A 12,557-nucleotide genomic window follows, 5' to 3' on the forward strand; every position below is an offset into this window, starting at 1 on the left:
ATTTTTGTGAAAACATCGAAATTTTTAGTTTTAGGAATATTTTGCCTAGTAGTTAAGGAAAATGTTGTAAGACTTTTGAATGTGGTCCTACCATCTTTGAGGTCCCAAAACTAATTTTTATTAATCTTTAAAGCTGAAAAATATAAAAAATAAATATGAACTAATAGAAGGCCCCCAAAAATATTTTTATATGTCTAAAAAGTCCGGAATGCCCTAAAATTAATTTTAGAAAATATGTGGTGTGACGAGAATGACTTGAATTTTGCCTTAGCTCTTCTGCTCTTTTTCTTCTTCCATACCCTCAAATGGGTGGAATACCGGGCTAAGGGCACCTAGTCCTTCATTTCCGTGCATTCTAGCCTCTGTGGACTAAAGATTCTCTTCAGAATTCCCAAATTCATTGGAAAACGTGGGTTACAACTCACAGTTGTTGGAAAAAATCAAAATTTTTAGTTTTAGTACATACTTTGCCTGAGAATTAAGGAAAATGTTGCAAGACTTTTGAATGTGATTATCCCTTCTATTAGGTTCCAAAACAAATTTTTATAGATTTTTTAAAGTTGAAAAATAGAAAAAAATAAATATGAACTAATAGATATCCCCCCCGCAAAAATATTTTTATGTCTCTGAAATGTTTGGAATGCCCTAAAATTACTTCTATGGAACATGTGGTGCGATGAGAATGACTGGAATTTTTACTTGTATTATTCTTGTAAAGATTTCCAAATCGATTGCAAAACATGGGTTATAAGTCACAGTATTTTTTTTTTTTTTTTTTTTTGAAAAAATCGAAACTTTTAGTTGTAGGAAATATTTTACCTGGGAGTTAAGGAAAATGTTGCAAGACTTTTGAAATGTTATAAACATTTCATGTGTCGGAGATGTTCTAAACATTTTATGTGTCATGAAACTAATTTTTAAAGTTGAAAAATAGGAAAAACAAATATGAACCAATAAAAGTTCCCCGAAATATATTTTTATGTGTCAGAGATGTTCGGAATGTCCTAAAATTAATTTTAGGAAACATATGGTGCGACAAATACGGACTTATAATGATTTTTGTAAAAATTCCCAAATTGATTGGAAAACTTGGGTTATAACTCACAGTTTTTGTTAAAAAAGCGACATTTTTAGTTTTGAAAAATATTTTGTGTGAGAATTAAGAAAAATGTTACAAGACTTTTGAATGTGATAATATCATCTATTATGTTCCGAAATCAAATTTTCCAAGTTTTTAAAGTTAAAAAAAAATTTAAACTAATTGAGGGCCTAGCAAATGTATTTTTATGTGTGGCGTGACTAAAACGACTCGAATTTTGACTTCTAATGAATTTAAAATATGGTAAAAATTATTGATGAAACGAGATTAAAAAATGAGAACATAAATAGTATCGGCATCTATCGCAACTCATCCACGCAATTTGTATCTGGGAAATTTGGAGGAAGAAGGAAAACAAAAACAAAAACATATAGGGAGTAAATAAAGAAGCAAAAGAATTAGGTGGTATAATCAATGTATAAGCATATTGTTGCAGAAACCTAGGGAAGGAAAGAACCAATATACATCCTCTACAATGTGCCACAATGCTTACAAGTTTGTCCAACAAATTATCTAGTATTGTATTCTTCAATCTGCATATAAAATCGGTTGCTTCCCTCAATCGTTCATCCGCCGGCTTTGGCCGGTAACCTGGTACCTCTTTCAAAATCATAAGCACGGAACTGTGTTCCATCAAATAGAAAATCCACATGTATTGCAATGATTAATGATAAAGAGTCTTATTCAACTCTTGTCCCAATTTCTTGTTTGTTTCTATTTACCACTCGAATGCTTGCTGGTAATGATGTATGATGCGATAAATATGGATCAAAATTGGCAGTCATAGTGTATAATCAAGTGAATTAATCAAGTGCAGTTTTTCTTCGACCTGTCATTGGCTTAGGCAAACCATCAAATATTGGTTTCGCAATGACTGCAGTTGAAAAGGCTTGTAAATCTGGCTTCAAACTCCACTTTGATGTTGACCAGATGGATGCAGAACCGATACTCTCGTGATCCTGCAAACTTGATGTGCTCGACGACTTCCTCACTCCAGATAATTCATCTGCTATAAGCGAATCACCCAGACCTACTGGTATAGGATTCAAGCCACCAGCTTCAACATCATTTCCTAAAGCAGTTCTATTAGCTGCTGTGGGTCTAAGGGCCAAGCACTTCCCTGTAATTGCTGAAAACCCGGCATTGCTGCTGTTATCTCCCAAAAGCTTCTCAGGGGTGCGAGAAAAGTCTGCTTCAGATTTCTGACGCCTTCTAATTCGCAATGGATCAGAGTCACCATCAGCAGGCATGGAATCAGAAAGTTCACTATTCTCATCCAATTTAACTAAGCTTCTTGACTTTCGAGGTTGGCTCAAAGGTTGGTCAGAAGCTGTTGAGGCTCCAAGGAATGGTCCATCTTCTAAATAATGGGCACCTCCATTTTTGTAGACTGCCATTTCAAAACCTTCAGTTATAGAGTTCTGATTTCTTGGTTTCAGCCCGTAATAACTTTGTAATGAGTTCATAGCCAAGGAGGGTTTCTTCGTAGGAGTAACTCTAAGGGACCCGAATGAGTTAAACAGATCACATTGTATGCTGCGAGGTGGGGTCTGGTCGGAACTACTCTGGCTGTATAAGCAAGTGTTAACATGGTAAGTCACAAATCAATCACAAACAAAACACGGTACAAAATAATAAAATGACTCAAATGTTAAGCAATATTTAAAGACTAAAGAGAACCTATTGACCTTTTTTCGTTCTATATTCACTGAGAGATAATTGACCTCTAATATATATCTTGACATGTTACCTAAAATGCACACTGCATTAGACCATAATCACCCAAAAAATGCATTCCCAAAAATGACAAAACTTTGTGATCGAGGCTGCCCCATTCAAGAAAGAAGCAACATATCGAATGTGACACAAAATGTCAGTTGAACACATTGACAGCAGATTAATATGAGAATCTGATTTCCAAGTGCATTTCCTAACAATAGGTGCAGATCCAACTGCTCCCTGCCCCAACCATGTGCTTCACTTATTTTGGGGAAGAACTAGAGGTGTCATACTGTTATGTTTGGGATACAACTTCGACCTAATCATATATTCAGCTACCGTAAACAAGTTTACAAACCAAAAGTCAAATAACCAAACAAATTAAGAGTAGAGACAGATAATTACCCTGGTGTCTTGGAACCGTCTGATAAACAAGGGGATGGAGGATGCCTCCCAGGTAGTGGAATCTGAAGAACCCGGAGGCCAAACATTTGGCGATCTGTAACAAGGCCGTTAATCTTTTTGATGTCGGCCACCTACAATATCACCAAAACACTAACTTATTTTCGACAAAAAGCTCGATAATCGAACAAGCAAACAAACAAAAATCAAATGATAATCAGGCACATTGCCGAGATATCTGAAACACAATGCCCCTTTGGAAGCAATAAGAACATCAAAACTGAAACAATTATTCGCATTCCCAATTTTCCATTGACTACATCAGCTATGAGCCTCAAACATTTCTCAGAATCCAGCAAATATTCGATTAACCAACAAAAAACGACAGAGAAAAACCCAGAAATTCAAAACAGTAAATGAAGCAGAAGAATTCCAAATTTCACATGTATTTTGGAGAAATGCAAAAATCAAAAGCGGAGATGAGGAAATGGAAATGGTACCTCAACGCCGTATTTGATGGCGACGCCAGCAAGCGTGTCGAATTTGGAAACGACGTGTTCTATGTATCCTACTCCTCCGCAACCGACCAAAGCGGGAGAGGAAGACCGTGGCGGCGACGAAACCGGGAGAAAAGGGGAAGACGAAGAAGAAGAAACCGACATTGGATTGGTGTTGGTGTTATTGTATCGGTTATGCAACGAGGAAGAAATCACCTGATCTGCATGACTACAACAAAACTCGCTTTCCATCTCCCCCATTCACTTCACCTTCACTTTCACATTCGCAATCCGTTTCCCTCCCAATCATATGTCATACCTCTGGATTCCAAATACAAATACGAATCTGAGAGGAAAAGCGATCGACATCGTTCGATTCTCGAACAAAATCGGAATCCCCCAACGCAGACGAGAGATCTAATCTATTGGAATTTGACTGATTCACCACCGATCGAATCAACCTGATGAATTGGAATCTGTCTTCCAAATGCAGCGTGCGATTTCTTCAATTCGTCGATTCTTCAATGCATAGTTGGTTGCAGAAATTGAACCTCGAATGGATGATGATATGAAACGTTTATCTGCCGCCTCCTCCTCCTCCTCCTCCTCCCTTGTTCCTGAGATCTTGCGTCCTTCTTTTCCTCTTTCCGTTTTTACCTTCTCTTACGCTTTCTCTCTCTTAAAATTTTAGATTGCGGATTGACCGATCAAGGATACAGGATGACGTCACCCCACATCCCAGGCTATACTTTCTTAATTTGTAGTATTTTGAATGTAATTTATACATCCTAATTTTTAAGAAAACTAATGAAAATAGTTAGAAAATTTTAAGCTTTAATAATAATAATAAAATAAAGGATAAAATAAATAGTAATAAGATTGTTTTTTAGTGTAAAAATATAATTTTTCGTTAAAATAAACAACATTAGGAATTTTTCGTTAAAGTTTACTTGATTTTTTCCTAATTTTGTTTTGGTTTTACCCTTTATTTTTTGCTGGTTCTGTTTTCTTATTTGTTTTTTTCTACTTGATATCCATCGGTTAGTAAATGAAAAGTACTTCCTAACTAAATTCATTTTTAGTCCAAAACCAATCACAATTATTCAAATGGGCTGTCGTTTTTTTGTTTGACCTTTCATTTTACTAAGCCAGCGCAAATCATGGAATAATCTCAAAAGAATTTTACGGGTTTATTCTCTCACCATTTTCTTTTCAAAACGAAGAAGACCGTTAGACCTTAGACCAAGTTTTTGCATAAACAACATTATATAGTGCAGGGAATAGTTTACATAAAACGGATTTATCACCATCATGTAGTATCTAATTGTTTTTCTATCGAGCATCTTGGAGAAGTAAAAACTAATTTTGCCGCAAAGTCAAAGGTTAATGCTTTCTTTTCCAGTTTCTAGCATTCCTTGTTGTCCAAGCTGCTTCTAGTCAATGGCGCTAATTGCTCTCATAATTTAGTTCCGGTTGCCACCTCCCTAACACCAGTTTCATTATTGTTACCTAATTCCGAATTTGTTCATAATTTATTGCCTGCAAGCCTCTACTCAACCTAAGTAACGAATCTACGGATAAAAATAAAAATAAAAATAAAACTACTCGGATACAAGTCCACACTACTATTCTCGAAAGTGACCATAAAAATTATCTGCATACCATGACAAATGTGGAGGCCCCAGATAACGACATGGTCCTCGTTTTTATAACACTTTATGTGACAGACGATTGATTTTTGACGTGCTTAACCTTCATGTAACTAATGTGATACAGCAAAACGACTTTAGCCAGCCAACTTCATCATCTCGTGTCCCTAACATTGATTTAGCAATCGCCTCATGAACCATCAGTCAGGCCATCTCTTATGGCTGCTTAAACTGATGAGTAAATAGAGAGTAAAAACCAGGCGTTATGTAACGTAACAATGGAAACGCTTGTTCTGCTCTAGTACACAATGCACCAAAACCGTGGTCATATGCTTTATCTATTTGGAGTTACTCTCTAAGGTGGTTGCATCTCTCATACCAAGACCGTTGTAGATGTGACCAATGGCACAAAACCGGCATTACATATTTTTATGGAAAAATGGTCCGAATCCAGCTCAAACCCTAGCTGGACTCCCATAAACTCATTGGGAAGCCTCTTGATAGTAGTTAGCCGCAAAATCCTGCCGGTGTTACAAGCCTTCTAAGCCACAGGGATGTTAGGTTCGTTTAAATTCACAAAGGCCTCAGCTCGAGCCATGCGTGCCATTGCCGCATTCCAAGACACAAGATGGTTCATAAATGTATCCACGTACTTTCCCCTGTCATTCTGTTAACAAGTTACCCAAGGATCATTAAAAAAATTCGAGCCAGCTAGTGGAAACTAAATGAAGTTTGATACCAATACATACCTTGAAATCCAGATAATAAGCATGCTGCAAGAACGAAAGCAAAAAGGAAAAAGTATTAAGCATATTTAAGAAAATTTCATCTCCCTCCCACGAGAGAGAGAGAGAGAGAGAGAGAGAGAGAGAGAGAGGGGGGGGGGGGGGGAGGGGCGGGGCGGGTAGAAAAGAGCAGAGAGCGAGAGATATCATTTACCTCCCAAAGATCCAAACTGATGATTGGCTGCAGGATAAGAGATAATTAAACTGCTGAAATAAGTGTCAGAACAAAATTGGGAAAAATTGATTTTACTTACTATGTCATCCCAAACAATTGGGCATATGGCATTCGAAGTTTTAATTATCTGAAGTCGTCTCTCTTCTCTCTTTACTGGGAAAATGAAACAAGGAAAATTATCGGTAACCAGAGGAGGTAATTAGCAAACAAGGTCACAAGATGAATTCTTTGGCAGGTTAGTACAGAAACTTAGTGCTCTTGAACTTCAAAAAATTAATTTAAGTTTGAGATTACCCAATCAATGAATATGAAGAAAATTCATTCTTTGAAATTCAAGACACATTAACTCACACATGTTCAGAAATTAACATGAGGAAGGACTTACAAACAAGCCAAACCCAGCCAGAGCCAAATAGTGTAAGTGCTGCTTCTGTAAACTTCTCTCTGAAATTTGAAAAGGAACCAAAATCCTTTTCTATCTGCTGGAGGACACCCAGTTGGGGCATGTCTCCTCCTCCCGGTTGCATGGACTCCCAAAAGAAGTCATGATTCCACACCTACAACGATAAAGTCAAAGGATGTCATCTCACAATCCCCAAATTAGATGTCGAACAAAGTCAACTTTCCTTGTTGCAAATCACTTTACGCAACATGTCACTCGTTTGCAACGTTTTTTCATGCTATGACCAAGACTGGACTTCAAGTTAGCGAGTCTTAAACCAGTCCGAAACTGCACTAAACCTTTAGGAACAACCTATCAGGAAAACTAAAAATTTGAACAAGCTTTAGAATCAGTTCTGCTTCAGGCTACACGATTGTATCACATATTGTCCGGTGGTAGTACATTTGAGCCTAAGAAAGTCAACTAAGCATATAACAGCCTGTAGCTAAACGTTCCACATCTTTGATCAGTGACCCCTGTGCAAGCTCATTGATAGCATTTAACAATGATCCAGTCAAGAAAGGTATACAAATTAGCTAACGATTTTGTAGATACCTGAGCAGCGTTGTTAAATTCAGGTAAAGGATTCCCATTATTATATGTTGCTTTGACAAGTTCATCGAAAGTGTAGCCATATAGTACGTCACTCTTCTCCAGCTGTTTGTTCAGACCTTCCACATAGTTTCGATGATGGCCTCCCCAGTGAACTTCCAATGTTCTTTGACTCATATACGGCTCCAAAGCATCCTGAAAAAAGAAACATTACAGTTCAGTCAAGGAAGAAGATCATATGCATATTGCACGCATAATGTAAATACATGTATGTATCATCACGTGACAAGAATAAGCAGCTCAAATCAGAATAGTAATCTCTCCACAGTAAGATTTACAACACGAGATGGATAACTGTCACAACTGAGGGCTTTCATAGAATCAAATGCTACACCACACAAACTTCAGAAACCAAACAATCAAATTACAAAAGTATCTTGCAAATCCAATCAGGTTACAACAACCCGAAAAACTTGTCTTGGTGCACCTAATGTGACATTAGAAGCTGACTTGGCCAACCCGATTTCATGTCCTTAAAATTGGTTTAAGGAGAGAGTAGTTTACTTACAAGTTTATAAGGAGGTTTCTTCAATCCATAGTAAGCGACAACTCTAGAAGCTCTTGGAGACCCACCGGGCTGTCTTTTCTGCTGCTTGCACTGAGAACATAGAGAGCCAACAGACACGCATTCTATAACCAATTGTTGTGAACAAATAACCACATCTTATGGCACAATCGAAAATTTGAATTCATTACAACTTACAAGGGGCAAATAAACGCGGCAAACACAAACGAAACTACAACAAACTATATGGAAAAATAGCAAAGTACACTATAATTATGTACCGGACGAGGAAGCTGGGGACGCTTAAAAGAGTGAGAAAATTCGGTAAATAAACGGTGAGAGGTTGGAGGTGAAGGACTAGAAAAACAGAGTATCATTGCTCCTTTAATTGCTCCCCTCGCACTCAAATATGCATGTCTGCGAGATTACGATATACGGATAATTTAATTAAACCTTTTTTTTTTTTTAATGGAAATAATTTGACTGAAATGAAGAAGCTAAATTTGAGGGCTGACATGCTTGAACAACAGAACATTAACATAATTGAGAGAGAGAGAGAGAGAGAGAGAGAGAGAGAGAGAGAGAGAGAGAGAGAGAGAGAGAGACCTTGGTAGTTGGTGTTGATGAGGAGCGGCGTCCGGTGGGTTGGGTGAGGTTTTCCAATTCCCGCTACAAGTACAGAAAGAGTGAGAAGCCTTCATATGAAGGGAAGGGGGGGAGGTTATCGTTTCGTCTGCAGCTTCTGTTCATTTGTTTACTTTTTCGTCCTCCTATCATTGCCAATTTACATTCTGACCAGAAAATCACTGTTCGTTCGACTCAGGTCCATTTGTTTACTTTTTCGTCCTCCCATCATTGCCAAAAGGAAAATCGAAGATTTTAACTCCCCGGGGACGGAAAAGGACCGGATCCTTTCCTTATGAATCTTGGGAATTTCGTGATCCTAACCGTTCATCGTACATTGTGTGGTCAGAAATTATTTTAAATTTTAAAATTTAAAAATAAATATAAATAGTACTTATCAAAAACTAACCGCACAATATACGATGAACAGTTACAATCTACAGGATCCTTATGAAAAGGATAAGGCGAGGATCCTTTTCTCCCAGGGACAATATAACAAAATTGGGAATTCAAGATACTATCTTTTATACCATTTATTCTTTTAACATTCCTATGAGAGTATAAGAGTATTTCTTTCTAAATATTGAAAATTTAAAATACACAATTAGATTTTTAAGTGCCAACAACTATTTGTTTCATTTATCCACTTTTCGATTTTGCCACGTTTTCCTTGTACCAATTTCGTGGTATACCATTTATCGTCTCGTCTGGTTTTCTTTGGTATGGACATTTCGAATTCGAAGTTGCTCTTTTCTCTAGAGTAGAAAACCAATAAAAATTTAGGAAAACTAATGAAAAGGATTTGAAAACTTTAAGTTCTAACAATAAGGACAAAATAAAAAGTAAAATGAATAGTATCTTGATTGACTTTTTAGTGTTAAAATATGGTTTTTCATGAAACTGAACAGTACCGCGGACTTTTCGTTAAAACTCTCTAAAAATTTACCTAAGAAGTCAATCAATGGATGGATAGATCCCTTTCAAATGGCTCATACGAATTCTCTTACTGTGAGCGTGTAAAAACATATTGCAAAGTATGAGTCCGCGGAAGGTAATAATTACAGAAAAATTACAATATGAAATGAATGAGGCATTGACCCCTCTCCACTTCGCAGCTTTGGATACCTGATCGATCATTTATGTGCTATGTCACGAGTACAAAATTGCAAAAGCACCATTCTTAAACCTGCATAAATGCACATGACAATGAACGAATCTAAATGACGAGATGATATATCTTAGAACCCCCAAGAGCACTTAAAATAATTACCGTGCGTAGATTAAAACTTTATCCAAGATACCGAAGCAAGACCCCGTCATTCCCCAGCACAAATCCTTTTTTGTCATCAATAAACCTGCAGCAGTATAGAAATTATAACACAAAGTTGCAGTATTTCAAATCCACTGAAAAATCTCTCGCGGTAAGATCGCTAAAGGGAAATGAATTATTATTGGCACTCCATAAATCTAATTGTGCACTCCAAACTTTCTATATTTAGAAAGAAATATACTCTTATACCCTCATGACGAGTGCCCAATCAGATTTTTGGAGTATCAATAATAGTTCTAAAGGGAATACCAAATTCACAGACAAACGTCTGGAAAGATTAGACTTACTTTACAGAGTATAGATTCGCTGCAATATTGTCCGCTGCTTTGTCACGTGTCCATGTCTTGCCACCATTGGTAGTTTGCAGTAAGATCCCACTTCCCCCAGCTGCCCAAGCCTCATCCTGCATGGTACAAACAGTCACTAAACATGTAAAAACTAATTACACTAGGAGGGTTCAGATTACAGTAATTGAAGGAGACCCGCACGCACATGAACTGTAAAACCATTACCTTTGATCGGTACCCGACATCAAGAATGCCAAAACCCCGGCTTTGGACTGGAACTTCTTCAAAATCCTCAGTTAACTGAAACAATAAGCAATAGCTTAGCTTCTGTACTACGAAAGTGACAAGGTTACAGGGTGAATTCTTCTTGCATGATAAGATTACAGGGAAAAACAGTATTTACTTACCCCGGTACCTTTGCTCAGATAAAGTCCCCCTCCACGAACAAGGAGCCAAAGACCACCATCAGCTCTCCATCCCATGTTTTGAATTCTTCTTGCAACTGTTCTGTTATGTGGCTGCCAGTATGGCTGAAAATGTAAAGAAGGCAATGAATCAGAGACTTCACAATTAACATGAGTGCATGAACATATCCCATAAACTTCAGATTTTCAGGGGGGTAAAAGCTAAAACCACAGTGATTAGACAGAAGGAAAAAGCCATATTGCATAGAAGAGGAGAAACTCACCTGGCCAGGCTCCCAAGTGAGATAGAAGTTACCACGGCTTGAGACAGCAACATATTTTCCATCGGGTGAGCGATTCACAGAATTAAAAGTTCCGGTGTAGTAACTTGCACCACTAATTCCACTAGACACTGTTCTGAAAAAGCAAAGGAGACACATGAAACTTGTTGCCTTTATATCATCTATAAGACTATGAAAGAGCAACCAACTTATGAAAATCTGAGGAAAACTAAAAGAACCCATCACAGATCTTCACGATAAACGTAAAATCTAAAACTTTGAAATATTTTGTGAACATCTTAAGTATTCAACAATAATCTTTAATCCAACCACTGAATGAAAACATACCTATTAAGGGTAGCGGAAACAGTCTCCTGAACAGCAGCCCTCCAGTTATAGCCTCTATTTGATGTCACATAAATTGCACCTTCGTCAGTCACCATCTCTGCACTCTTCTCACCAGTTGCCTTTATATACACCTGGAAACATTACAACAGATTGACTTATCTCAGCTTACCTATATCCAAAAGGAAAACAATGTTGATTACTTCATCCAATGTTTTGATTACTTCATAAGAAACCGCATCACCTAGATATCACTTAAATCGCATAGAATCATGCTAAGAAGGGATATTTGAGACTAAATAAGCAATAGAAAGGTTTACCATATCTCCAGGAAGCTGAGAGCTTAACGGTATCCGTTCCCAGCTGTCTCCGGAATCAGAAGTGTGCAAAAGAATTGCAGGCTTTCCAACAATCCAACCCTCCTTCCCTTTGAAGCTTATGGCATTGAATCTGTAATTAAAATCTTCATCTTCCGCTGACGGAATCGAACGTGGAACCCAAGTTTCTCCGCCATCCTTCGTCTCTAAAAGGGTTTGCCTGGTCCCCAAAAGAAAACCTACCCACAGAAATTAACCAACAAATACTCAAATTTAATTCCAGATAATATGAATTTTAGCATTAACTAACAGCACTTGGAATTTTATCGCATGCATTTTCTGAGGAACCAAACAACAAATTATGGGGGGAGAGAGAGAGAGAGAGAGAGAGAGAAAGTGGGTTTACCATGCTTGGGGTCCTCGGGTACAAAAGCAATGTCGAGGAGGACGACCCCCGGGTCGATAGGAAGGGAAACTTTCTCCCACTCCGAAAGCGCGGGATCCTCCGCCTTGGCCGGAAGTATGGATCCGAACAGCGGCAAAGTGGTGAGGGATAGAGACAGCGCCGCCGTCTCAGAAACGAAGAGTCTGCGACTGACGAGGGAAGAATCGGAGGACGAAGAAGAAGCTCGAGGTATAGATAGAGAGGTCCGGAAATGGCGAGGAGTGGTTGCGAATTCGAGAGAGGGTTTCAGGTGAATTGTTGGTTTGGAGAAGTCCGTCGTCAGTTGCAGAGTAGGCGCCATTTACTCTCTCTCCTTCCGACAATCCCTCTCTCGCTCGCTCGAGTCTAGACCCCTCTCTTATCTCTCTTATCCGGAACAAAGATACATGGCTTCGCGGGTGATTTCGGAAACATCCACGTGGATAGGCCTTATAAAGTATCTATTATATGAGTGTATAATGACTAAAGCAAGAAGGAAGGATCAACAGGGGATGTAGCTCAGATGGTAGAGCGCTCGCTTAGCATGCGAGAGGTATGGGGATCGATACCCCACTTCTCCATTTTTTTTGCCTAATTTTCTGTGTTTTAAATTCCTTTTTATTTATTTATTATTATATTAAATTACGGTTTAGCACTTCA

The 12,557-nt window shown here is 38.1% G+C and overlaps 3 protein-coding genes and 1 non-coding gene across 7 annotated transcripts; 1 reads left to right on the forward strand and 3 right to left on the reverse strand.

Annotated features, from left to right (window-relative positions):
- Positions 1-1,477: 1,477 nt before the first annotated feature.
- LOC137732088 (uncharacterized) lies at positions 1,478-4,472 on the reverse strand. Its single transcript, XM_068471381.2, has 3 exons — positions 3,721-4,472; positions 3,224-3,354; positions 1,478-2,668 (listed from the first exon to the last, which is right to left on the reverse strand). Exons 1-3 carry the CDS (start codon positions 3,976-3,978, stop codon positions 1,903-1,905), a joined length of 1,155 nt encoding a protein of 384 aa, XP_068327482.2. The 5' UTR covers positions 3,979-4,472; the 3' UTR covers positions 1,478-1,902.
- An 873-nt stretch (positions 4,473-5,345) lies between these two features.
- On the reverse strand, positions 5,346-8,692 carry LOC137732022 (superoxide dismutase [Fe] 3, chloroplastic). 2 transcript variants are annotated; one of them, XM_068471306.2, is made up of 9 exons: positions 8,492-8,692; positions 8,167-8,302; positions 7,889-7,978; positions 7,324-7,515; positions 6,712-6,883; positions 6,406-6,479; positions 6,306-6,332; positions 6,116-6,139; positions 5,346-6,033 (listed from the first exon to the last, which is right to left on the reverse strand). In XM_068471306.2, the coding sequence occupies exons 1-9, from the start codon at positions 8,584-8,586 to the stop codon at positions 5,908-5,910; spliced, it is 936 nt and encodes a 311-aa protein (XP_068327407.1). In that variant the 5' UTR covers positions 8,587-8,692; the 3' UTR covers positions 5,346-5,907. The 2 variants fall into 2 exon arrangements, with proteins under 2 accessions (XP_068327407.1, XP_088543872.1); XM_088687746.1 differs by lacking the exon at positions 6,306-6,332.
- A 779-nt stretch (positions 8,693-9,471) lies between these two features.
- LOC137730833 (photosystem II stability/assembly factor HCF136, chloroplastic) lies at positions 9,472-12,347 on the reverse strand. 3 transcript variants are annotated; one of them, XM_068469816.2, is made up of 9 exons: positions 11,880-12,347; positions 11,477-11,712; positions 11,160-11,290; positions 10,815-10,947; positions 10,534-10,656; positions 10,352-10,426; positions 10,127-10,242; positions 9,780-9,864; positions 9,472-9,695 (listed from the first exon to the last, which is right to left on the reverse strand). In XM_068469816.2, exons 1-8 carry the CDS (start codon positions 12,217-12,219, stop codon positions 9,798-9,800), a joined length of 1,221 nt encoding a protein of 406 aa, XP_068325917.2. In that variant the 5' UTR covers positions 12,220-12,347; the 3' UTR covers positions 9,472-9,695; positions 9,780-9,797. The 3 variants fall into 3 exon arrangements, with proteins under 3 accessions (XP_068325917.2, XP_088543871.1, XP_088543870.1); XM_088687745.1 differs by having other exon boundaries at positions 9,472-9,725; positions 11,880-12,286; XM_088687744.1 differs by having other exon boundaries at positions 9,626-9,864; positions 11,880-12,286.
- Positions 12,348-12,405: 58 nt separating this feature from the next.
- Positions 12,406-12,478, forward strand: TRNAA-AGC (transfer RNA alanine (anticodon AGC)). The gene has a single exon. It is a non-coding gene; the product is annotated as a tRNA-Ala (tRNA).
- The last annotated feature ends 79 nt before the right edge of the window (positions 12,479-12,557 follow it).

Source organism: Pyrus communis, chromosome 16 (assembly GCF_041283825.1).
Source record: "Pyrus communis isolate YQ-2024b chromosome 16, ASM4128382v1, whole genome shotgun sequence".
Lineage (NCBI taxonomy): Eukaryota > Viridiplantae > Streptophyta > Magnoliopsida > Rosales > Rosaceae > Pyrus > Pyrus communis.